Raw genomic sequence first — 26,969 nt, 5'->3', positions numbered from 1 at the left:
TTCAATGTGCATGTGGTAAATACCGTTAAGATTCCAATCAACCCACCAAGCTTTTTTTCTTTTCTTTTCTTTCTTTCTTTCTTTCTTTCTTTCTTTCTTTCTTTCTTTCTTTCTTTCTTTCTTTCTTTCTTTCTCTCTTTCTCTCTTTCTCTCTTTCTCTCTTTCTCTCTTTCTCTCTTTCTTTAAAAAAAGGTTTTGCAGAATGGCATTTGATCAAGCAATGCTGACTAACACCTAAGAGCGCTAAAGTTCAAAATACCGTATTTTATGCTCTATAACACGCACCTGACCATAACACACACATCGTTTTTAGAGGAGGAAAACAAGGGAAAAAACATTCTGATGTATCATTTTTGTGCTTCATGCTGTGGCCACAGACATGTGATCTGATGGTGAATTTGGGGTGACCCAATGCAAAGATCCTGAGGAGCCATGTGGATCCATGCTTTGTAACCACATTTTAAGTGGGGAGGGAAGGAAAAACACAGAACGAACAAGGAGCACGAGAGGGGTGTGCAGAGAAGCAGCTGGCTAAGAATGCAGGAGAGGGGTATAACGGGAGGGAGGAAAGGAAGGCAAAAGTTTTCCCTCACCTACCCACCCAAGCCAGCCAGCTCACGCCCTCTCTCTCTCTCTCTCTCTCCCTCCTGCATGTTTTCAGAGCACAGAGACGACACTCTGCTTTCCCCTCTTCTTGCCTGGAGGGGAGGGGCTTTCCCTGCTCTTTGTTCAGTTTCAGCAAACACAGCAAGGAAACAGAGGAGGGTGGGCAGTAAGACCCTGAGGCAGAATGCAGGAAAGCAGCCGCTTCCTCTTTTCAGGTTTCCCTTCTCCGAGACGCCAGATTTGATTTTTGCCTGATTTTTGCCTCCACTCGCCCCAGTTGGCTCCAGGGACCACACATTCGCTGAATAACACGCACAGACATTTCCCCTTCCTTTTTAGGAGAAAAAATCTGCGTGTTATAGAGGGAAAAATACGGTACGTCAAAGGAAGCTTCTACAGTAATTGCAATGATAAAATGCAGAGTTTAATGCTATTAACAGCAGATGCACTCAATGTTAGCCTTCCCCTTTAAAAGCTGTAAAAATGGAATGTGCCTGTTTGTTTGTTCAGAACAAAGGTTCCACAAGTAGCTTGGCCCGTTCTGCATTTTAATCGGACATTTCTTTAATATCAAATTCTTTCAGCGCAAAATTAACGTCTTTCCATTTCCGGAAATAATCCTGCTTCCCCTTTACCACATCATATACCGAAAAGCTCTCGATTTTTATTATGGGTATGTCCTCAAATGCCTTGTACTTCACTGCAATGCCCCAGTCATGCTGGCATTTGGCATCGCTGCAGTGTATCTTGCTTTTTTTCTCAAAGTGACCCCAGTGGACGGGTTTGCTGTGAGGCCTTGTTGTATACCGGTTCCTGAAGTTCTTATCTATGACAGTGTGGTGAGCTACCTAGAAGAAAATCGTACAAGTTACATCAACATTCGGCCCAGATTTAGGACTAGTTCTACACAGGCATAGTCTGCACCTTGAGTGAAAAGCAGAAAAAACGTTTTTGTAATGTTCCCCCCCCCACAAAAAAAAAAGAGGGGGGGAAAGAAGCTCACCAACTGAATTTTACTTCTTGAAACATGGCAACCATATTTTTACGGGGTTTGCCTTTGCACAAAGGTGGGGAAATGTTTTCACCCAAAGAGCCACATTCCCTTCTGGGCAACACCCTGAGGTCCACAGGCCAGGCTGCGTAGGTTGGCAAGGCTAGAGACAAAAGTGGGCACAGCAACCAATAGTACCTTTGCACAATAGGCTTGTGTGTATGTGTGTGTGTGTGTGTGCACATACAAACACACCACTCTGTTCTCCCAAGCAGGCTGCCAAGGCCACTTCTGAGGGCCTTCTCGGTAGTAGCGCCCGCCCTGTGGAACGCCCTCCCAACAGATGTCAAAGAGAAAAATAACTACCAAACTTTTAGAAGACATCTAAAGGCAGCCCTGTTTAGGGAAGCTTTTAATGTTTAATAGGTTATTGTATTTTAGTGTTTTGTTGGAAGACACCCAGAGTGGCTGGGGAAATCCAACCAGATGGGCGGGGTATAAATAAATAAATAAATAAATAATAATAATAATAATAATAATAATAATAATAATAAAATTTATTTGGTAGTTATTTTTCTCTTTGACATCTGGTGGGAGGGCGTTCCACAGGATGGGCGCCACTACCAAGTAGGCCCTCTGCCTTGTTCCCTGTAACTTGGCTTCTCGCAGAGAGGGAATTGCCAGAAGGCCCTCGGCACTGGACTTCAGTGTATTCTATTCACCACGTTTGCCCTGCTTGAGAATCTTACTCCATGTCTCCATCTGATCACAAATATGCAGAAGCAACACCTCACTCGCAATTTAGCAATATAGATGAGCCACAGAGCCGCTGTGGTTACATTTGTCATTTGACTAAAATGGTCATCCATTTTTACAAAGGCATAGGATCCCTTTTGTTTTCCCCTCAAAGCATTTGGGCACATGAGATAGAGCCTGCTTTTCACAGCAAGGGGCCCGGGCAAAAACACACAAAGATTATATCATTTATTTGGTGCACAGAATTTCACTTGCATCCCACTACAACCGGAAGCCAAAATGGGTGCTACCCAACCAAGGCTGGGCTACAACTCCCAACATCCCTGCCTATTGGCCAAGGCTGATGGGGACCTGGGAGTCCAAAATGTAGGAGGGCAGCAGGTCGCTGAAGGTGCTTCTAATATTGGGTAGCTTTAGCATATTCGGGAATCAAACATTTTCTGTCTCTATTGTAGGAAATGTGTGCTTTTTTGTGCATTCTGCACAGTTTGAGACGAAGAAGCACAAGTGACGCAAAATTCACCACCCATGCCCTCATCTGTAAATGACAAAATTGGTTAAAACAACAACAACACACAACCCACTCTGTGAGGCATAATGCGTAAGAATTCCCACTGTAAGTTTACCTCAAGCACCCGGATGTCTTCCACATCACAGGCGTGTGCTTTACACTTCCCGCACAACAATTTCCGCTTGCCCGTCTCCAACTTGGGCTGGGGCTCTTTCTTCTTGGAATCTTGAATTTTCTTTTGTATCTTCTGCAAGTTGCTTATCTAAGGGGAAAGGAGTGGTTAGAACAGAGGGCGAGAGATAACCACTTCTCTGGGGAGCCGGAATACTCCTGGAGGCTGCTGATTATTGCGGAGGGCAGAACACTTCAATGGAGGGAATGATGCAACGAAGGGCCATGGGGCAGAGCACAATTTACCCTATTTTTCTGTGTATAAGACGCCCCCTATTTTTGGGGACCTGGAATTAAGAAAATTGTTGTTGAGCTTTTTGGGGGGAGAATTGCCCATTGTTGATGAGCTTTTTTGTGGGGAGGATTGCCAAAAATCACTCACACGACTGAACAATGTTTCCTATCACACGTGACACAGAAGCCACCAATCGTCTGACCGCCCGCCACCAGCAGCCCGCCCAATTGCTGCAGCAGCAGCCAATCAACAAAAGCCCTTGACGCAGCCATGGATAGTGGGTAGACGCTTACAATCTCCTGCTCATGGCAGCAACCAATCCCTGATCCCCCTATGCACAATCCATGTATAAGACGACCCCAGTTTTTATACATTCTTTTAACATACAAAAACCTCATCTTACACACAGAAAAGTAAGGTACATCCTGAATCTCCCAGGGTGGATCTCCAGGCTGAGTTGGAAATGTCTCCTGCCTAAAACCTTGGAGAGTAGGGCTGGGTAATATATCAATATAGTCTCCCAAACTGGTGTGATATATTGGGATGTTGAAAACCAGATTATCGCCTAAGCCTACTGGAGAGACACTGCCCGTCAGTGTGGCCAGATCTGTGCTAAATGGGCCAATGGCTCTTGACTCGGCATATGGAAGCTTTTTAAAGACATTCAAAATTTAGGCAGGCCTTTGCAGTGGCAGAGGAAGGGGTGTGTGGTGGGGGTGGGCCACCCCGGGTGTCACCACTGAGGGGGGTGACAAAACGCCAGGCCTGCAGTGTGCCCGAGCCACACGTCTCTCCTGGGAGAAACACAGTGGCTTGGGCGCGCGTAAGCTTCATACTGCCCAAACGGTCTGCTCACCGCCTCACCACAAGCTGTAGGGCGGCTGAGTGGGAGGAGGCAGGCAGACTCCTTGGCGGCCCCACGGAGCGTCCTGCCCCAGCTCACCCCTCCCCATGGGCGGCTGGGGCTGGCCCTGCCCCTGGGCACAGGGCATGCGCCCCAGGCTTGCTCCACCGCTGAGCCTCCATAGCTGTCAACTTTTCCATTTTATTGCAAAGAATCCTATTCAGAATAAGGGAATTTCCCTTAAAAAAAGGAAAATGTTGACAGCTATTGCCCTTCTCCCAGGTACTCTGCTTCTGAGCTCCAGAACTCCCTCACGGGGCCAACAATAGGAGGGTTATTTCTTGTTGTTTGAAAGCAAAGTATGAAAATAGAGGCACCTTCTGCGCAAATGTCTCCTCGTCCCACTTCTGCACTTTCTCGATGGCTTGGTTCATCATCTCTTCCTTTAAGATGTTATATTTCTCGTTCTCCTCCTGTTCTTTTTTGCTCGTCACAAGGATGCACTTGCTGTCTTTGGCTCTTCCGCGTCCTGAAGGCGGCACAGAACAAACAGGTTTAGAAAGCACAGAGCGAGGAAAGGTGGAGGGACACCCACTGCCACTCTCACTTTGAGGGGGGAGAAGGGCAGGAAAGCCCAGGCATGAGAGTGAACATGACATGCCCTGGGACAGCTCAGTTGGTAGAGCAGGGTGAGCTCTGATCTCTCCAAGTGCCCCACTATCCCCCACCCTCCAGGTTGCCTCCAACAAACATTCCCAAACATTTTATGGGCCCAGAATGTTTAACTTGCTAGATTACCAGATACTTGCATCTAAAAAGTGACCATCACGCCTATTAAGACTGTAATCTAATCTGGCAGAGACTAGGGCTGGGCAATATATCGTCCACAACTAGTTTGATGTCCATATCGTGACATGTTTCATTATTTTTGACCTGGCAATATATCACAAATTATGATGTGTGTGTGTGTCTGCTATGCTATGAAGGCACAAATCACGATGTGGGGAAAAACCTGAAGCTTCACATAGCTCCATCCTTATTGCAGACACCATGATATATCGGTATATTCTGATGTTTAGCTGGTGATATATAACAATGCTGAAAACCAGATACTGAAACCCAGCCCAAGCAGAGACTTAATTCTGCTGGAATTCTGTAGTACCAGATGTTGGTGATCGATGGGAGTTGGGGTCCAGCACTTTCCAGAGGGCACCGCGTTGACTAAAAGGTAAAGATAAAGGTACCCCTGACCATTAGGTCCAGTTGTGGACAACTCTGGGGTTGCGGTGTTCATCTCGCTCTATAGGCCGAGGGAGACGGCATTTGTCCACAGACAGCTTCCGGGTCGTGTGGCCAGCATGACTAAGCTGCTTCTGGCGAACCAGAGCAGCGCACGGAAACTCCGTTTACCTTCCTGCCAGCGCAGCACCTATTTATCTACTTGCACTGGTGTGCTTTTGAACTGCTAGGTGGGCAGGAGCTGGGACTGAACAACAGGAGCTCACCCCGTTGCGGGGATTCGAACTGCCGACCTTCCAATTGGCAATCCCTAGGCTCAGTGGTTTAGACCACAGTGCCACCCACGTCCCCTACATTGACTACCTCTGCTCTAAACACTTTAAGAATGTAATAACTATTAAGCAAAACAGAAACAAAACCAATGCCAGGATCAATAAGCTCATTTTTTGTTCCATGACGGAGGCAATGTCTACAAACAGACTCTTGAAACACCTGCTTTCCAGGCTTGCACAACCTGCTACGAATTGTGCAGCCGCACAATTGGCAATATAAGCTCACCCTCGGTTGGGACACCATCCCGCCTTATGGGTCATGGAATAATTATACCACCTACCTCGGACTTGTATCATTTTGATGACGTTGCCCGTGTATTCATACAGAAGAACAAGGTTGCACTGAGCAATATCTATCCCTTCATCGGCAACAGATGTAGCTATGAGCATCTTGCTGTCCCCATCGGTTTTGAAGGAGTCCAAGACACCTTTTTGATTTGGGAGTGTCATACCTTTAAAAAAAAAGTTGACCAAGAAAAATAAAAGTTATCCACAGAATGAAAGCTATTAACACAGGCATTGCCCTTAACAAGGGCATTGCTATTCACCGTTCTAAATAGTGTGGTGTTCTGAATTGGCATTGCCTCAACAAAGTTAGTAAAAGGCAAAGTTCCCTTACCTGTTTGCTGATTTCTTTTTCCACGGCCCATCAATACATCTGGCTTTAGGTGTTGAAGTTGGGGGTTCTCTTCTATCCAGTTCTTCAATGCCTGTAAAATTTATTGGTCTCAGAATTTCTTTCCACCCAATCTTTGATTCAACTGAGCTTTAGGCCGCATTCCCACATATATCTACACAAACAGATGCTCAACGTTTTGGGGCAGATATTCTGTAAGGAATCCATAGCGTTCTTTTCAGCTCACTAACCAATCACTATCTTTAAAAAAATCAGAGCACTGAATACGTAGGACAGGAAAAACTGTCCTAGGATTGAAATGAAGTTATGCTTTGAAGCATATACCTTCCGGGCGGTTTGAGAAGGTCCTCTCCAACAGGTCCTCTTTCGGTGACACTGCATGAAAGCCCAGTGTCATTGACACACTCAGGCCACATCATGCTGAACCACAATTCAGTGTGATGTTCACAAACAGGATGGAGCCTAGCTAAGTTCATATTCTTCCCTCTCCCCTCCTGTGGCACAGGCAGGAGTCCAGAAGCTTCTGTTTCAACTTTTGGCTAACTGTGGTTTGCTAACCATGGTTTGCTATGCCATCCAAACAAACATGTCAGCTGTTGTTTGTTTCAAATAACCCACCTACAAACAATAATTTCTTAAGATGAGTTGTTTAACCAGCCCTACAGACAGCATAGAAAGCTATGTGTAATCAAAATTTCCAAGTTTCCAAACTGCTCCTCCCAGACACACAGGAAGGGGAGAGCTTCTAGTCCTGCTCATTCATGTCACATTGAATTGGCACTCATCCATCCTTTCAAACAGAGAGAAGCCAATACTTCACTCCTAACCTCGCCATTGTACTCTTGATGAAAAGAGACAGCAGAACAAAATTATTTTTGAATGGTGTGTTTTATGTTGACATGTCACGATTATTTTACTGCATAGCCAATTTATTTTTGTAAGCTGCATAAAAACAACTTACTGGCTAGGAAGCCAAAGGTATTGATTCACATTTCAGCCCAAGCACAACTGAATAAATAGACAAGATATTTTCAATTGCCCCGTTAGGGCTATTAAGACAGGTTCTCTTACAGCTACTAGTGCCCTTGTCTTCACAAAGAGAATAGTCCGTGTCTGTGGGTTGAGGCGGTATTCTTCTTCCAGAATAAAAGTGACCCTTTCCAATTTGGGATTTTCATTGGATTCATCCTGAGCATCTTTACACAGCTCTGGCAATTTAGCTGCAGAGAAAAAAAGTTTTATCTCCATGTGTGTGTGATATATGAGAGATCATACCCCCCGCCCCCGAAGAAAAAGGCAGAATCTAGTACACAAGACGCTAGTTTCTTTTACTTCTCTATAATACTTGCTTAGTTACTTCTCTTAAAAACAAAAACAAAACCAGACTACATAGAATTGGCGAGATTAACACAAAGAATTAGGCATAACAAAGCTGTAAAATTAAAAAGTGAGTGGAGTAAATTTCTAAGCTATATTGAGATTAATTTAGGAATTAATAACTTAACGGTAGACGGTAATTAATACCTATGACGTGTATGGTTATTGTGAGAACAACTGCAGTTATTGTATAAGTTTATGTAATCCTAAACCGAGCTGGAAGGAGGTCCACTGTTTGTAAGTGTATAAGCTTTTTTTTTTTATTGTATTCTTTCTTTCTTTTATTGTATTTTTTCTTTCTTTTTTTTCTTCTTTCTTTTTTCTTGTGTCCGGTATGTGTACTTCTTTAAAGAAACTGTTTAATAAAGATTTTTTTTTTTAAAAAAAGGAAAAGGCAGAATCTAGTACACAAGACCATTGCTAGTTTCTTTTACTTCTCTATAATACTTGCTTAGCTACTTCTCTTAAAAACAAAAACAAAACCAGACTAGCTGAAGCAGTGCCAGATTTATGTATAAGCTAAACAAGCTATAGCTTAGGGCCCCACTCTCTTGGGGGCCCCAAAAAAATTGAAAGGGGAAAAAACTGGATATACTTTGATAAAATACATATTTTGTTATGTGCAAATGGCTTTAGATACCTATTAGGTTCATAAATTACCATATAGCATATATTCAACACAAAAAACAGGGACAATTTGTTGTTGACAAAGGACAGCTGGACATATAAAGGGCCCCATTACCTTCAGTAGCTTAGGGCCTCATCAAACCTAAATCCTGCCCTGAGCTGAAGCAACTTACAAATATTTTTTCCCCTGTATTTCACCCAAAAACTTCAGGCAGGACCCATGAGGTGATCTTGTTTTATCATCTCAGCAACCTTTTAAGAGTTTCATCAGCAAAGGATTAAGGCAGCTTGGCTACTCCCTGCTTCTTTTTCACTCCTCGTGGTGCTGTGGTCTCAACCACTGAGCCGCTTGGGCTTGCTGATCAGAAGGTCAGCGGTTCAAATCTGTGGTGGTGAGCAGCCATTGCTCTGTCCTAGCTCCTGCCAACCTAGCAGTTCGAAAGCACACCAGTGCAAGTAGATAAATAGGTACCACTGCAGTGGGAAGGTAAATGGTGTTTCCGTGCGCTCTGGTTTCCATCATGGTATTCCGTTGCACCAGAAGCAGTTTAGTCCTGATGGCCACATGACCCGGAAAGCTGTCCGTGGACAAACGCCGGCTCCCTCGGCCTGAAGCGAGATGAGCGCTGCACCCCATAGCCACCTTTAAATGGACTTAACTGTCCAGGGGTCCTTTACCTTTACCTTACCTTTCCTTGCTTACACATTTGGCTACTACATCTCCACCAGGAAAGGAGGTATTACCAGCGCCATTTTTCTAGAAAAAGAGGTGCCGGTACTCACCTCACGAACGCCTGCCTCGTTCTCTTAGACTGGCAATGGCACCCAACTGAGAGGTGCTGGATGAAATAAAAGCCCTGGGTATTCCTTTGAAGTACCTTCAAAATCCAATGTCAGCTTCTCCTCTATTTCATCAAAGCCTCCACTTCGGATATTCTTAAAGAACTCCTTCAGGTAAGCGAGTGCATCTTGTGTACGTGCATCTTCATTGATAATGAGGGCATCGTTGTATTTCTGGATGCAAAGGAAATTTCAAATGCTTTTGAAATCAATAATTCAACTTAGGGGCTAAAACAGAGGCAGGGGGAGCTTTTTCAGACTGAGGGCAGCAAGGTCCCTTCTGGACAATCTTCAACGACACAACTTTCAGTGGTGCAGAAGGCAACGAAAGTAAATAATAATAATAATAATAATAATAATAATAATAATAATAATAATAATAATAATAATAATAATTTATTTATACCCCGCCCATCTGGCTGGGTTTCCCCAGACGCTCTGGGCGGCTTCCAACAGAATATTAAAATACAATAACCTATTAAACGTTAAAAGCTTCTCTAAAGAGGGCTGCCTTCAGATGTCTTCTAAAGGTCTGGTATTTGTTTTTCTCTTTGACATCTGGTGGGAGAGCGTTCCACAGGGTGGGTGCCACTACCGAGAAGGCCCTCTGCCTGGTTCCCTGTAACTTTGCTTCTCGCAGTGAGGGAACCAGCAGAAGACCCTCGGAAGAGGCTGAGCGATGGGGGTGGAGACGCTCCTTCAGGTATACTGGGCCAAGGCCGTTTAGGGCTTTAAAGGAAGGTCAGCACCAACACTTTGAATTGTGCTCAGAAATGTACTGGGAGCCTTTGCCTGCTAGGCTAGTTTTGGTGCGAGACCCGCAGGCTGTAGTTAAAATAAGGAGTGGTAAAATGGACTCAGGCAAACAACAATCTGGGTTGAAAATGGTCACAACTTTATTGTCTACAGATGTAGGTGGGACTTTGGCTCAGGCATTGGGTGTATGTCTGTTTCAGTCTCCTGCCAGAGGGCAGAAACCATTTCAGAGTCATTTTGTGGATTTTGGCCCACCCGAGATGATGATCTACAGGGGTGACCATCCCAAGGCCGCCACTGGCCAATCTGCCCTGCACCGAGGTCTCCAGCACAGCTGGCTTAAATACATCGCTGCCCAGTTGGACATGAAAGACAACGTCCGGCCAACCAGCGAGGCACTGACCAGTCATAAGGGTCTCTGATTGGTGGGCAATCCTGCCTAGTAGACCAACCGGCTGGGGAGATTCCCAGATACCCAAGCGGCAACGTGAGCTCTGAACGCCCTGGGATGGTGGCTAGGAGCGAGGGGAGTCACAACTGTCGCCCACCTGGGAAAGGGTGAGCAGCCATTTTTACACGCACTTTGACATCTCTCTCTATCCTCTGTCCAGAGAAGCAAGACACATTCATTAGAGTTCAAGGAAGCGAAAAGAAATCTTCAACATGTATCATCTGGGCTAGTCAAGAACATTTTAGTGGTGTCCTTCAACCACAAAGCAGAAGCCCCTAGTAAGGTTTCTTCGGGTTGGCAAGACACAAAATGGCAGCCAAGCCAGGCCTGCTTTAAACCTCTCTCACCTAAAGTAGCTTGTGGATGCAAACTCACCACATGAACTTGGTAATTTTCTTCAAACAGAAAACACTGCCTGAACTGTATGTGTGGTAAGACAGTGAAGAATAATAGCTCACTGAGTGGAAAGAGCTTCCACAGAACGACAAAATGGCTCCCAAGGAGACGAATATGTGATCTTGGTTCAAGACCACCAAGAGTGGAAGTCCATCAATGACTATTGTAACATCGACCCAAATAAGACAGACTAAACACAAATCCCTCTGTTCATTCCTGGACGCAGAGCAGAGGGAAAATGGCTGGCTTTCTGAGGAAAGAAGAAGAAGAAGAAGAAGAAGAAGAAGAAGAAGAAGAAGAAGAAGAAGAAGAAGAAGAAGAGTTTGGATTTGATATCCCGCCTTTCACTCCCTTTAAGGAGTCTCAAAGCAGCTAACAATCTCCTTTCCCTTCCTCCCCCACAACAAGCACTCTGTGAGGTGAGTGGGGCTGAGAGACTTCACAGAAGTGTGACTGGCCCAAGGTCACCCAGCAGCTGCATGTGGAGGAGCGGAGACTCGAACCCGGTTCTCCAGATTACGAGACTACCGCTCTTAACCACTACACACACTGGCTACTCACCCGAAGGTGCTCTGTGTAAATAAAAAGAGCCTTGCAAACGCGGCTTTCTTCCTCCTTGTCTGGCAGCTGCAACACTCGGCATTTCTTCTGCACATCAACGATCCATTGCTCATATTTCTGGGTTCCAAAACACTGACTTTTAATGTGAGACAAAGCATCTGATGGGGGGAGGGGAGGGAAAAACAGGTATGCAGTTGCCAAACTCAGTAAAAATATACCCACGTAAATGAGGCACGGGGAGCATACACAGAGTACCTTTAAAGCATGACTTCCCCATAGAATCCTGGGAACTGTAGTTTGTTAAGGGCGATTGAAATTGTGGCTCTGTGGGTGGTAAACTCCAGTTCCCAGGATTCTTTGGGTGAACGCATTTGCTTTTAAATGCATGTTGTGTGTTTGTAACCCTAGGTATGGAATTCACTTTCTAAACAGGAACTATTTATAGTTTATAAAGTGAAATTAATCCATTAAGTCTCAGTGCTCTTGCGGTGTGTGAATCTTTAGATAAGTTATAGATATATAGATATAGATAAGATATAGATATAGATTGAGGGGGTGCACTCTAGCATTGCGGTGTGATTTCACCCCAGAGGCACAAATAGATAGCTGTGTATGTATGTATTTAACTGTTTTAAGAGTTTAACTTTTTCTATGTTATTTGTATGCTGCCTTAATTCCTGGTCTTGGGAAAAGGCAGGATGTAAATATAATAATCATCATCATCATCAATGGTGGAAGTCTTTTAAAACCCCCCACTTTATTTAAGGTAGATAAGGACAAGATGAAATTATACAATTGAATATAAATATAGATGGGAAATGGCTATGTATAATGAATACTTATCTACTTTTTAAAATTTTCACCTATGATCTTTTTCTTTTACTTCTTTATTTTTTCTTTGTTCTTTGTTCTTTTTCCTGATATCTTATCTTTCATTTCACTCCTTTATTGTGAATAGCATTTTATAGAGGTATAAATAACTGTAAATATGAAAAGAGACAAAGTATTCTCCATTTTTTCCCCTTGGTTATATGTATTTTCTTTTTCTTTTGTTGTAAAAATGTATGTTTTCTAATTTGTACTTAATAAAAATTATTTAAAATTTAAATAAAAATAAAAATCATCATCATGTGTGAATTGCTTTGTGATGGTAACACAACAACAAGAAGTGACATAATCATTATAATAAAGCTGGGAAAACAGTGACTACTTCAAAGACATTACGTAAGTGTCCCAAAGACATATAGATGTAGCAGAGGAATGGCATCCCTAATCCTGCTCCAGGCCCTTACCTATAGCATAGATTTTTCTTGCTAGGCTCTCAGTTGCAGACATCATGTCTGCAATAATGGTGACAAAGCGGTTTTGGGGACGTTTCTTCACAAGGCAAGTCACTGCAGTAAAGAAGAACCAACATTAGCAATATGTTATTACCTGAGATCATCCATTCATGATTACTTGGGTCCTCACCCCAACAGAAAATGTGTTCTTTCAAAAATGGGGAGGACTTTCTCTTACACCAACATGCAATGTCAATTTCCCTTTGCTGCTAGAAAGCATGGCCCAGCCCCTGCAATGCATGTAGGGAAGCCATAATTGACAGGTACTTTCCCATGTCCAACTGGCAGACTGGAGAAAGTACAATACAAGTGCATCAATGATGACATGGTAAATTAGACCACAATTGCCCGCAACACTGAGCCTCTACCAGTGCCATTAATTTTAAAGAGCAGTGGGGTGGCAAGGGTCTATACCACAACTTGAAACACCCCTCCAGCCTTGCTCAGGTCTAATCTCCTTTACCGTGTAAGTAGATCTCCCTGGGTGTCTTCTTCTAATGAAGCATGGATGGAAGCTACATTCCTTCAAAAAGACAACAGCTAAGATGTCTACTAACATTTTTGGGGCTTGTAGACAACTTCCTCCAGGTCCTTTATGTTTTCTCTGACTGTCGATATAACTTCAGCATTCAGCATGGCACAGATCTTGCAAATGTATTCCACCGTCTCACCCAGGCTCTTGGCACTGCCAACTCCAAGGGAGGCCGTCAGTCCTACAATCTGAGCACACATTGCAATTGATTTATTTGCACACCTGCAACTGTGGAAACTGTGGCAAGTTTAGTCCCTATAAACTGCACGTCTTTATGCATACATGCAACCTTGGTTTAAGGAGCCATTTGGCGCCTAGCTTATGTATCTGAGACAAAACTGGGCGACGTGGTTAATGCGGATTTTACCTTTGCACACTAGGCTAGCTTCTACACCCACCCACCCATCCTTTCATCTAGGCAAAGCTCAAGGTGACATTTCAAGGAAGCAGAAACACTCAAGGAAGGTGTGAGGTAATTCTATCGAAAGGTATGGTCTGAGAAGAGTCTCTGTGACCAGACAGAGAAGCTGAAGGGCAGCGTTTGACCCCGGGCCTGACCTATTGCGTGATATATTGTGGGTGATATATTGTCCAAAACCAGTTTGAAATCCAAAGCGTGATATCGGTTTCATGAATTTTGACCTGGCAATATATTGCAAATCATGATGTGTGTGTGTGTGTGTGTGTGTGTGTGTGTGTGTGTGTGTGTGTGCTACACAAAAACCATCACAATGTGGGATAAACTATGAAGCCAGCTAATACCTCGACATAGGTAAAGGTAAAGGGACCCCGGCAAAGACTATTAAAAAGACGGCAAAGCGGACTGGTGAAGAGCTATGGCTTAGATGTGGGAGCTCCAGGACGACAGTAGACATTGATGGACTTTGGGAACGCAACCGGGAAAGGGGGGAGGGAAACTTGGAATCCAAAGGGTGCTAAATTACATTTTATTCTTTTTTTCTATTGTTTCTATTCTAATCTGTATTGCATATTAAAGAGGGGAACTCGTGGAAGGGATCAGGTCGATTTTAGGGGATGGGAAAATATTTTTTTAAATTGGGTCAATGATTATAAGTTTAAAATTTGGGGTAAGAATTTGTTGAACTTATTTAAAAGAATTGGAATACAAGAGGGGGAGGGGAGGGGAAGTCCTGGAAAGATGCCAATGAAAATAAGGTTTTAATTTTGGATGTTTTTCTTTTTTTGTTATATTTGAAAATCTTTAATAAATATTATAAAAAAAAAGGTAAAGGGACCCCTGACCATTAGTTCCAGTGGTGGCCGACTCTGGGGTTGCGGTGCTCATCTCGCTTTATTGGCCAAGGGAGCCGGCGTACAGTTTCCGGGTCATGTAGCCAGCATGACTAAGCCACTTCTGGCGAACCAGAGCAACGCACGGAAACGCCGTTTACCATCCCGCTGGAGCATTACCTATTTATCTACTTGCACTTTGATGTGCTTTCGAACTGCTAGGTGGGCAGGAGCAGGGACCTTGCAATGGGAGCTCACCCCATGGCGGGGATTCGAACTGCCGACCTTCTGATCGGCAAGTCCTAGGCTCTGTGATTTAACCCACAGCGCCACCCGCGTCCCTTAATGTCTCAACATAGTTCCATCCTTATTTCAGATCCCGTGATATAGCGGCATATTGCAATGTTTAGCTGGTGATATATCGCGATGTTGAAAACATCTATTTGTCATGCAGCCCTAGTTTTGACTTCACCCATCCTGACTTTCCCTGGCAGATGGATGCAATGCTTCTGAGCTTCTAATAGTTGACCCAGGAAAAAGCTCTAAGGTTTTTTTGGTTGTTTTGGCCTGCATTCCCAAACCTTCTCCACGACCAAGCCACGTCTCACCTGAGGTAGCGGTGTTGCGGCTTGCTCAAATTTAAGGTCCAAGTATTTGGACATCAACACGCTGTAAGGGTGATTCCCGGTCGTGTTGTGGCACTCGTCAAAAATCATCAGCGTGAACGACGAGAGGGAAGCTTGCTCTCCGTGGTTGAGGCAATTCACGAGAATCTGAGGCGTCATGATGGTGATATCATTCGCCTCGATAACCATATCCGAAGGAGCACCCACTGCGCTTTCCCCCCACAGGCCTGCCACACTGAATCTGGAAGCGAGAGGGGGAGACAGACACCGTTGATAACACTAGGAGCTCACCTTGGGCACTCAGCAGGTCTGAAGGCACGTGAGAAGGTGTTCAAAATACCACCGTGTGAAAGATCTATGTGCCCAAGTCCCCACTCCACCGTTTGCTTTATCGTTTCATAATTTGGCACCCCCAGGAGAAATTTGCGAGGGGGAAGATGTATGGAAAATCAAAAGGTGGCAGGTGTTTAATTAATAATTAATTAATGACTAGGGCCCTTCAGGATTTAATCTCCTTCCGTTGGGCCTGTAAGACAGAGCTATTCCGCCTGGCCTTTAATTTGAATTCAGCCTGAGCTTTTATTTCCCTTCTCTTCCCTCCCCCTCCCCTTTTATGAAGATCACCCGCTCTGAGACACCACAGCTAATTCTCCCCTGGCCTCCTCACTGGTCCAAGTAGGACCAATTCAGCTAGCTAGCCCTGGGGATGATCTAATTGATTTTTTACTTTTATTGTTATTCATGTTTCTATACTGTACTTTATGCTGCTTTTATAATTAAGTGTTTTAAATTTGTTGTTAGCTGCCCTGAGCCTGGTTTTTTAACCGGGAAGGGTGGGGTATAAATAAAATTTTATTGTTGTTGTTGTTAGTAGTAGTAGTATTAGTAGTAAATATCTACTGTCTGCGCCTGCTCATCCAACAAAAGGAGACTCTTTCTGGTCAAAGAACGGCTGCACCAGGCCACAATTCACAATTGGCAAATACTAGAAGAACGAAGGCTTGAGCAGGAGCAGCTGGTGGGGAGGGCTGGCAGTAAACATTTGGCCTCTTCACAGTGGCACTGCTGCTGCTCACCAGGAGTGAGGGGGGAGGCATCAGGGACTGCCGCCCCGAGTGCAAATTCTGAAGGGAGCAACTGGGCCTCTAGACTGGAGGTGGCTCCCTTTTCTGGCCCGGCAACCCGTGGCAACACACGTCTCCTGAGCACTCGGGTGGGCTGTGAGTGGAGAGCGAGCAGTTGGCCTGTCCCTTCCCTGTTGGGGCAGAGCCCCCTCTCGCCGCCCGCCCCCTTTGGCGCCACACGCTTCTCGCACCACAGCTGGCACCGCTGTGGTGTGTGCTGGGTCACTGCTGCCCTGGGGCTGCCACAGAGCCCCTTGCATGGGAGCAGGTAGCTGCAAGCAGGGTGGCATGCTGTCAAATGAGGAAGTGGGCCCATGAGCCTTGGTGGCCTGTCCCTTTTGTGCCTTGCCCCGGGCAGTGGCAACTGAGGCTACGCCACTGGTACCGGTGAGAGCGCCAGGAAGTGGTGGCAATGCCACTGCCAAGAGGCCAAGCACATACCACTCCCAAGCCACTCTTGAGTTTGAGCATTTGACTGCTCTGAAGGGCTTTGGTCAAATATTTTTTTTTAAGCATTCAATCCACCTGAACAACAACAGCTTTTGGTTTGGTCTCCGTATATTAAAACACTTGCTGGATTTTCTCTCACGTGTTTTACCAGAACCAGTGCATTCTGTCCTTTCGACATCTACCATTTAAATGGACCCGATCCTTCAGAGGAGCTTTACAGAGCAGACAGACAGGCCACATGGAAGGGCCAGCAAGGAAGCTGGGAATCACAGGCAGTTCCATGCGGTGGCTTCCGCCGCTGGTGACTGCCAGTGCTCCTTCTCGGTCATCTGCAGTGATAGCAGATGGTCCGAACAAGAAGCTCTGTGCCCCTCTCTCAGCTGCAGGGCTTGGGGACCAGTAGCCTTCAGCCCTTGCTATAGAGGAGGATTCCTGGCTTCACAGGGTGTTTTGAAGGACGCTGGACTGAGCAGCTGAATGACGATGTCAATCCTAGGTAGCAGAGCTCAGTTAAACTGTGGATTGGTTCCCCCATGCATGGCCAGGCATTGCAGATCTGACACAGAGATAAATCTCTTCCTTGCAATGAAGGTAGGAAGACATCTGGGGTTGGAGGAGACAGGGCGCCCATTTCAATGGAAAGAAAATTAGGAAGCATCTTTCTGTATAGCATCTATATAGAAAAACCTTTTCTTTCCTAATCGTTTGGGTTCAAGAAGGCTCAACGACTACATAGGTGGACTTAAGGTCGTACTTTCCCTTGAAATATTCCTCAAAGACTTTCTTCTGTTGTTCGTATACTGGGACTTTAGTCGTGAGGAAGACCACTTTCCCCTTCCGTCCAGGAGGCATGTTGCGGAGGTGATGGTCACATATCATAATAGACACAAAAGTCTTCCCAGAACCTATGAAGACAGAATGCAGAAGACAGGGCCAGTTGGATAGATTTGCAAAGCAAAAGCATCTCACTGCTCCTGGAATGAACCAAAATGGCCTTATACCTTTCTGCAACTTCCATACCACCTGCCTAGGAGATGACTGTATTGTATGTACCAACAGAGGACCTGATCCCCTGGCTCAGAGTTTGGACTAGGAGAGGGCAAGTCTCTAATTTCAGCTCCTACCCCAGACATATCCAGATATGTACATTTCCAGTACATTTCCAAGCACAATTCAAAGTGTTGGCGCTGACCTCTGAAGCTCTAAATGGCTTTGGCCCCAAGGTGCAGTCATCCATCATCTCCCGAGACAGATGCCAGCCAACCGGTATTTTCTATAAGCTGCTTACACATCTTAATGATTGTATACTGCTCAAATTCCCTCCATTAAATAAATAAAGAGCAACACAGTCATGAACTTACAACTTCAGTTCCCCAGCTGGAACATGGGGATAGTTTACGCCTTTTAAGGCTATTGTAATAGTGCCGTTCCCACCATTTTTGGGTGGGTGGGATAAATTTGCCACACCCCTCCTCCCCAGGAAGAAGAGGAGAGGTGGTATCTCCCCAGGGGGAAATGTTATGGCCCAATGGGCAATTTCGCTCAATGGGGAGAGGTGGTGACAAGTTATTTAAGCTTGCTCTGCCCCACACTCTCCCCTCTTCTTTATTTGGCATCTCCCCCCACCCTTTTGCGGTGTGGGCCTACAGGCTAGTCATCTGTTTTCCAAGGGCAGAATAGGAATTCTTTTGGGGGAGATCCTAATGGACCAGGGTCTTCTTTCCCCCCGCTTATTCCATATTGTAGGGTGATGTTTGTTGGAGTGCTGCTCCTTCAATTTGGCTAGTGGGCATGTGGTCCAGGCAGGTGAGAAGATATCAGAAATAACGGAACACTTACCTGAGGCAGCATTGGGTTGTGTGCATCCCTTAGTCACCCAGAGTTTCTATGCCCCGGGTGAAATTACCCCCATCTATTAATGAACACTTGCCCAGACTTTAGTTGATCCAGTTACACAGATTCACTCTGACTAGTTTATCGGTTCAAATTATTATATTTAATGGGATGCAGGTGGCGCTGTGGTCTAAACCACAGAGCCTAGGGTTTGCCAATCAGAAGGTCAGCCGTTCGAATCCCTGCAATGGGGGTGAGCTCCCGTTGTTTGGTCCCAGCTCCTGCCCACCTAGGAGTTCAAAAGCATGTCAAAGTGCAAGTAGATAAATAGGTACCGCTCCGGCGGGAGAGTAAACGGTGTTTCTGTGCACTGCTCTGGTTCGCCAGAAGTGGCTTAGTCATGCTGGCCACATGACCCAGAAGCTGTCTGCGGACAAACACCAGCTCCCTTGGCCTATAGAATGAGATGAGAGCGTAACCCCAGAGTCGTCCGTGACTGGACCTAACGGTCAGGGGTACCTTTATTATATTTAAGAAATATAACCTAATCGTCTGCATTTGGTTGTCTCAACTCTTCTTCCTGGTGTGTTGGCAACAACTGTGACGTTTGTGAAGCAATCTGAACATGTGAAAAGCGTTGCAATCCAAATGCTGGCTATTACCATTTAATAAACTTACCAGTAGGGGCACAGATGATGGTATGCTTGCCACTGAGAGCAGGTCGGGCAAGTTCAGTCTGGTAACTCCTGGCCTCCTTTGGAACATAAACGGATCGGGGGCGAGGACCTAGGAACACAAGCAAGGGAGAAGCACTTTGGGAAAAGGCACTTCTTAAAACATGTTATTTATTTATGTAACGATACAAACCTTGCACTTACGAGTGCTAAAGCAACCCTCAGCCATGGCCCTCCATCCCAATATTATTTTCAGGCCTGCGCCTCTACTTTTTTAGTCTATATGACGTTTTTTAGTCTATATGACGTTTATATACAGTCGTTTATATACAGCTGTTTAAAGGCTGTAATAATAGGGGTGATGATACAATGGGCTAAAGATTTTGGATATAATATTCAGTTAGAATCTTGGGAAAGGCTGTGGAATGAAGGTATTAATTTTACTGCATGCAGAAAATGTGGTGAAAATGATGTCTAGATGGTATTTAACACCATCAAACTTGCTAAAAGGTATAGGACAAGATCTAACAAGTGTTGGAAATGTAAAGAAAAATAAGGTATCCTTTACCATATGTGGTGGACTTGTAAAGAGGTAAAAGCTTACAGGGAGATGATATATAATGAGTTAAAGAAAATGTTTAAAAACACTTTTGTTAAAAAAACAGAAGCCTTTTTACTGGGTACAGTAGGTGAAGAGAGACCAAAAAACGATAAAAGACTGTTCATGTATGCAGTAACAGCGGCAAGAACCCTTCTAGCCCAAAAATGGAATCAAAAGAAGTACCAACGAAAGAAGAGTGGCAGATGAAAATGATGGACTTTGCGGAACTGGCAAAGCTGATGGGAAAAATCTGAAACCAGAACGATCAAGTCTTCCAAAAGACTGGAGTAAATTTACACAATATTTAAAAAATTTTGGTAAGCGATTAACAACACTAGTAGAGTTATCCGAAGACTTTTAATGAGAATGTTTTTACCTTTCTACATTTATTTAAATATAGGATGCAGATTCTTATACGGATGCTAACACAGTTTCTGGTGGCTGTATTGGTTTTTATGCTTCTGTGCTTTTATGTTTGTACATATTTTATGGGCTAATAGCCGTAAATAAATATAAGTATTAAGTATTAAGTTTCTGGTGGTCTTACCCAACGACGAGGAACCTGGACTTGCGCTCATATTGTCCGATTCGGCTTCTTCAGAAAACTGTATATTGATATCAACCGCACAGGCTCCCTCGTCTTCGTCTCTCATTTCCACACAGGTGTTATTGACACTACCTGAACAGGGAGTAAAAGAAAAGGCATCGAACACACAATGTTCACACAATGGTTGTTTTGGTGGCGACAGCGCCAGGCTTTCAAAATGTGCAGAGAAGTCTTGAACTGGGGTGGGGTGGGGTGAGCTGGCATAGACATCCTCACCTCAACATGCATGTGGGTCAACTCCCCATTTTGAGAAGGCCTGGAAAAGGGCTAAAGATGGCCCAACGACCACTCGCCCGGTTACCTTCATTCAAATTCCACAGTTCGCTTTGGTCATAAAATTCGGCCTGCTCCAACGCCAGTTGGAAGGTCTTGGGCCAGTTTTCCTTATCCGACCTACAGAGGCATTCCACAAGCTTCCTCATACCTGCTGCATTCCCTTCATTCCTTTTAACCTGCAAGACAAATTATTGGCATGAGAGAGAAAGAGAACAAATATACCACATTTTTGCTCTATGGGACGCACCCGACCATAAGATGCACCTAGTTTTAGAGGAGGAGAACAAGAAAAAAAATATTCTCTCCCTCTCTGCGCAGCGCGTCTCCAGCAAAGAGGAGAAATGGAAGGGGCTCCGTTTCTCCTCCTGCTTCGCTGAAGGGGCACTGCACAGCTCTCCCTCTCTGCACAGCGCCTCTCCAGCACTGAGAGCCAGTGTGGTGTAGTGGTTAAGAGCGGTAGACTTGTAATCTGGGGAACCGGGTTCGCGTCTCCGCTCCTCCACATGCAGCTGCTGGGTGACCTTGGGTCAGTCACACTTCTCTGAAGTCTCTCAGCCTCACTCACCTCACAGAGTGTTTGTTGTGGGAGAGGAAGGGAAAGGAGATTGTTAGCCGCTTTGAGACTCCTGAAGGGGAGTGATAAAGCAGGATATCAAATCCAAACTCTTTTCTCTTCTCCAGCGAAGCGAAGTCAGAACAGCAAGAGGGATCGCTGCACAGCGATCCCTCTTGCTGTTCTGGCTTCTGGGATAGATGTGCAGCCTGCATTCGCTCCATAAGGCGCACACACATTTTCCCTTACTTTTTAGCAGGGAAAAAGTTCGCCATAGAGCGAAAAATACGGTACATCCTCTATAGCATGGGTGGGATCATCAGGCCTGGGGAAGGGTGGGGGTATCAAAGGCAGGCCTTTAGACCTCTCTATCCAGCCCCTGCAACTCTCAATGGGTCACACCCCTTGGCGACTCTGTTCCACAACTCCTTTGAATGCTTCCAACTAGCTGGAATGTGTACTTGCTCAGCAACAATTTTAATGTTTTTCAGGTCTGCTTCATAACTCTACACTGGCCAAGTAGCAATTAAACAGGGTGGATAAAAATCAATGATTTAATAAATAATTTTTAAAAAATCAGATTTTTTTAAAAATTTAAATTGGATTTTTAAAATAAAATGCTTTTGGAGGAAAATCTTCCTAAAGATAGTTTTCTGTTTAAGTTACATGATAGTCCAAAGACTATAGGAAATAAGGATTTATTTTAAGTTTGGCATGTGTGCTAAAACTCAGTCTAAGTTTCCCCCCCCCCCCATGTTTAACCACATCAGTTAACAAACATGGATACATATGCTATAATGTTACTGTTTTTGTTAAATAAATGGTTTAAATTGTTACTAAGGAAATGATTATTTTTCTTCTTCCACTAAAGTACAGCAGAAAAGCTGTCCAAATATAATCAGTTAACTTATTAAACCTTACAATAATTTCATAATTATCTATGTATTTCTAATAAAGGTAAAGGTACCCCTGCCCGTACGGGCCAGTCTTGACAGACTCTAGGGTTGTGCGCTCATCTCACTCTATAGGCCGGGAGCCAGCACTGTCCACAGACACTTCCGGGTCACGTGGCCAGCGTGACAAGCTGCATCTGGCGAGCCAGCGCAGCACACGGAACACCATTTACCTTCCCGCTGGTAAGCGGTCCCTATTTATCTACTTGCACCCGGGGGTGCTTTCGAACTGCTAGGTTGGCAGGCGCTGGGACTGAACGACGGGAGCGCACCCCGCTGTGGGGATTCGAACCGCCAACCATGCGATCGGCAAGTTCTAGGCGCTGAGGTTTTACCCACAGCGCCACCCGCGTCCCTAATTAGGATAACCAAATAGGTAATTTTTGATATAACTGTAAAAACCACCCTGAACATTTATTATTCCAAAAACTAAACCTTCATCTGAGATACAAAGCCTGGGTTGTTTTCAGGAGTGGGGGTTTGTCAACACAGGTGCATTTTCAAGCAACTTCAAACATTTCTAGCATGACCCTAAGCATGCCTACTCAGAAATAAGTCTTACTATGTTCAGTGGGGTTGCTCCTGGGAAAAACACATGGCAATGCAGCTCAAAAATGGGAGGTTCTGTGGCTCAAAGCCACTCCTCCTTCTTGGAAACTTGGACCCCAATTCCCTGGTTCATTTGATTTTAAAAAAAAACAAATCAATTCAAGGCTGAATAAATGTTTCTTAAAGGTAAAGGGTAAAGGGACCTCTGACTGTTAGGTCCAGTCGTGGCCGACTCTGGGGTTGCGGCGCTCATCTCACTTTATTGGCCAAGGGAGCTGGCGTACAGCTTCCGGGTCATGTGGCCAGCATGACTAAGCCGCTTCTGGCGAACCAGAGCAGTCCACAGAAACGCCGTTTACCTTCCCGCCGGAGCGGTACCTATTTATCTACTTGTACTTTGACATGCTTTTAAACTGCTAGGTGGGCAGGAGCTGGGACCGAGCAACGGGAGCTCACCCCGTCATGGGGATTCGAACCGCCAACCTTCTGATCGGCAAGTCCTAGGCTCTGTGGTTTAACCCACTGCGCCACCCGGGTCCTTAAGTGTTTCTTGGAGGGACACAATTCTGCTATACATAAAGGCATGCTTACTGCGGTCCATAAATTCTGCCTACCAAATATTTTCTGTTCTGAAATACAGTGATACCTCCGGTTGCAGACGAGATCTGTTCCGGAGCTCTGGTTGGATCCTGAGGTTTTCACAACCAGAGGTGACTATTCTGCGCATGCTGCAAACCCTGGAAAAATACTTCAGGGTTTGCCACATGCGTATCCTGAAGGAAACATAACCAGATGTGTAAGGAGAGGTACCACTGTAATACCTGTCGAATTTCTTCAAACTCCTCATGTAGGAGGCAATCATTCAGGTGGAGTAGTATCTGAGCCGGATCAATTTCCCTCAAAGAGGGCAGAATTCGATTCAGCAACTTCCTGTGAACTTCCAGCTTTTCAATCTTCCCAAAATCCCAATTTTCAATGGCTTCACGGAGGCCGGTATAACCTTTAGAAACAAGAGGGGGAGGAAATGTATAGCTTTGGATAAAACGTCCAAGAAAAGGTGTGGTTCGACAAAGCAAAAACCCTTTCCTTTGTCAGGAATAAAGCATTCAAGACACTTGGGACTGAGCTGCAAATATAACATTTTAAGTGCGTTTTAAGTGCATTATACAAATGTGACACTAGATGGCGATGGTGAGCTAGCGGCAAATTCAATATATATTTTAAACTGTTTTTTTTTTTAAAAAAAAACATTTTCACAGTGTTTTTCAAATATATGTCTGGCTTCAGCCTTGGTTCCGTGCTGGCTCACAACCACTGGGCAACGGCTAGATTCTCTTTAGAGAGATCCCTTTTATTTTACCACATGTACCACAAAACAAGGAAAAGAAAAGGGGAGAGACAATGTTGCCCGTGTGCTTGTAAAGTAGGCCATCTCCAAAAGCACACTGCAGCCACCGCTTGACCCCCAAGTGCTGCATCTACAGTGGTACCTCAGGTTACATACGCTTCAGGTTACAGACTCTGCTAACCCAGAAATAGTGCTTCAGGTTAAGAACTTTGCTTCAGGATGAGAACAGAAATCGTGCTCCGGTGGCGTGGCGGCAGCAGAAGGCCCCATTAGCTCAAGTGGTGCTTCTGGTTAAGAACAGTTTCAGGTTAAGAACGGACCTCCGGAACGAATTAAGTACTTAACCCGAGGTACCACTGTACACTGAAGCTAATGTCAGCTAGAAGTGGGGATTTCACAGGGGAGCCCAATTGACCAGGAGAAGATAGCCTGTCCTGCTCTCATGCAGAAATCACCCTTGGCAGCTATTTTCTTTGAAAATAGTAGGTAGACACAGGCAGGACCCAGGGCCGGATTTAGGTTTAATGAGGCCCTCAGCTATTGAAGGTAATGGGGCCCTTTATATGTCCAGCTGTCCTTTGTCAACAACAAATTGTCGCTGTTTTTTGTGTTGAATATATGCTATATGGTACTTTATGGACCTAATAGGTACTTAAAGCCATTTGCACAGAACAAAAAATGCATTTTATCATAAAATGCATACTAGGCACCCTATATATAGAAAGGAGCAAACCAGTGATATTTTAGGGAACAGGCTAGCAGGCGGGGCCCATTACTTGCATCATAGGAGCCTACACAACACAAAGCACTGCTGTATGTAGATTTTATTTGTTTTTTATCTTATATTTTGGAAATGTACATCACGTTTAAAAAAATTGGGGGGGGCCCCTCATGAGCGTGAGGATCTACGCTATAACTTGTTTAGCTTGTATGTAAATCCGGCACTGGCAGGATCCCATGAGGAGAGGGTCCTTTCAGCTCATTATCAGAGTTTGGTATTGTTATAATGAGACAATTATTGGATTGTTGCTATTGAAAACTAATAAGAATTATTATATATAAAAAAAGAAACAAACCACCACTTTGCTAAACCAATGTTGGGTGCAGGAAGGCTAATAATTTTAACAGACGCAGCTCACGCAATCAAGCAACTTGAACTTTTTACAACACACTCAAACCTGCTGTATTCAACGCGTTCAAGAATCCACGGAACCATCCCTCTTCCGTGAGTTTTACAATCGAGTCAAGAAATAAACCCGCAGCAGTAGTGGGCTTCTCCTTATGACTTTGGATTCTCTCCACAGTCTCTGGAATGAAGTCAGAAGACAGGCGTCAGTGACTCTTGCAGTAAATATCTTATCTCAAGAAGAAGAAGAAAAAAAGGAAAGGCAGTGTTACTTCATTTCAGAAGCTTCTCAAGGATTGAAGAAGAGTTACCACATCTCTAAAAGCAAGCAGAAGAATGAAATCAGGGGTAGGTCAGTCGGTAGAGGATAAGGCTCTTAATCCGAGGGTTGTGGGCTAAGATCCAGCTCTGAGGGCCTTCTGGTGGTTTCCTCACTATGAGAAGTGAAGCCACAGGGAACTAGCCAGAGGGCCTTCTTGGTGGTGGCATCTGCCCTGTGGAACGCCCTCCCACCAGATGTCAAGGAAATAAATAAGTATCTGACTTTTAGAAGACATTCGGGTTGTCATCAGATATTGATTTTAGTGTAATGCCTAAAATTTTTAATCTTAATCTTAAACTTTTCTTATGAATGGCTAATATCTGTCCTTGTGAGTTGTGAATTGTGTTATACTATTTGTGGTTTGTACGAGTACGCTGTTTTATTGATTTGTTTTGTTGTGTTGTGTTTCATGATGGGCGTAAAGCCAAATAAACATTTTGATTTTGATTGATTGATAGAAGACATTTGAAGGCAGCCCTCTATAGGCAAGCTTTTTAATATGTAATGTTTTTAAATATGTTGGAAACTGCCCAGAGTGGCTGGGACAACAAAGTCAGATGGGCAGGGTACAAATAAAATTATCATTACCTTTTTTCTCTTTCTCTCTTTTAATTCTTTTTTTATTATTATTCCTTATCTCTCTCCCTCCCTTTTATTTCCCTTTTCTGCCTCTGGATTAATGTTTCAGTTTGGACCAAAAAAAGAAGGGAAAAAAGATATGTGACAATAATTTTTGTATTTATCTTTATAAACTCTAATTAAAAAATAAATAAATAAAAGCTAGCTAGTGGCCCCCAACAAATCCTGCAGCAGTGAGTTCCTCTAGCAACCAATTAGTGTGCTCCCTTGATACTTTTTTAAAACCTTCTTAGAGGTTTTAAAATCAGGAGAAAATAATAATAATAATAATAATAATAATAATAATAATATACACTTAATTTGAAGATGCCTTATCTTCCTGGCCCAAGTCCAACAGACCAGCATCCATGCTTTTAATATTTAATAGACTATTGTATTTTAATTTTGTTGGAAGCTACCCAGAGCGGCTGGGGAAACCCAGCCAGATGGGCGGGATATTAATAATAATAATAATAATAATAATAATAATAATAATAATAATAATTATACCATCGCAGCTTCCTGCTCTCCGGGAAAGGCAAGCAAAGAAGGCATCTTGCAAGTGACTCACCATCGCTGAGCCAATCCTTCATGTAGCTCACGACATAGGCAGGTTTCAGCGTCTCCACGATATAATGCCGATAGCAGAGCAGGCTCCGTTTCTCCTCTTCGCTCATGCCGATCTCTCTCCAGCCCTTTTCGCAAGCGCGTTTCCTCCTCCACCAGCGCGACTGGCGCAAATTAAATATTGCAAAATAAAAAAAGGCTGCGTAAGGTTGCAAGTTCCGGAGCCAGCGGGCAGAACGCGAGCCCTTCTTCCACCACTGGCTCGGGCACAGTCCCGCGACCCGGCGCC

At 44.5% G+C, this 26,969-nt stretch overlaps 1 protein-coding gene across 1 annotated transcript; it reads right to left on the bottom strand.

Moving 5' to 3' along the window:
* Positions 1 to 988: 988 nt before the first annotated feature.
* On the bottom strand, positions 989 to 26,969 carry RIGI (RNA sensor RIG-I). Its single transcript, XM_081894045.1, has 18 exons — positions 26,685 to 26,969; positions 25,226 to 25,354; positions 23,521 to 23,699; positions 20,670 to 20,820; positions 20,309 to 20,440; positions 19,165 to 19,272; positions 17,408 to 17,558; positions 15,062 to 15,320; positions 13,228 to 13,390; positions 12,623 to 12,724; positions 11,331 to 11,488; positions 9,205 to 9,340; positions 7,394 to 7,542; positions 6,305 to 6,395; positions 5,967 to 6,137; positions 4,492 to 4,643; positions 2,980 to 3,126; positions 989 to 1,454 (listed from the first exon to the last, which is right to left on the bottom strand). Exons 1-18 carry the CDS (start codon positions 26,788 to 26,790, stop codon positions 1,155 to 1,157), a joined length of 2,784 nt encoding a protein of 927 aa, XP_081750171.1. The 5' UTR covers positions 26,791 to 26,969; the 3' UTR covers positions 989 to 1,154.

This window comes from Podarcis melisellensis (genome assembly GCF_964234715.1).
Source record: "Podarcis melisellensis genome assembly, chromosome: 17".
NCBI lineage: Eukaryota > Metazoa > Chordata > Lepidosauria > Squamata > Lacertidae > Podarcis > Podarcis melisellensis.
This window is presented reverse-complemented; position numbering and strand designations above follow the sequence as displayed.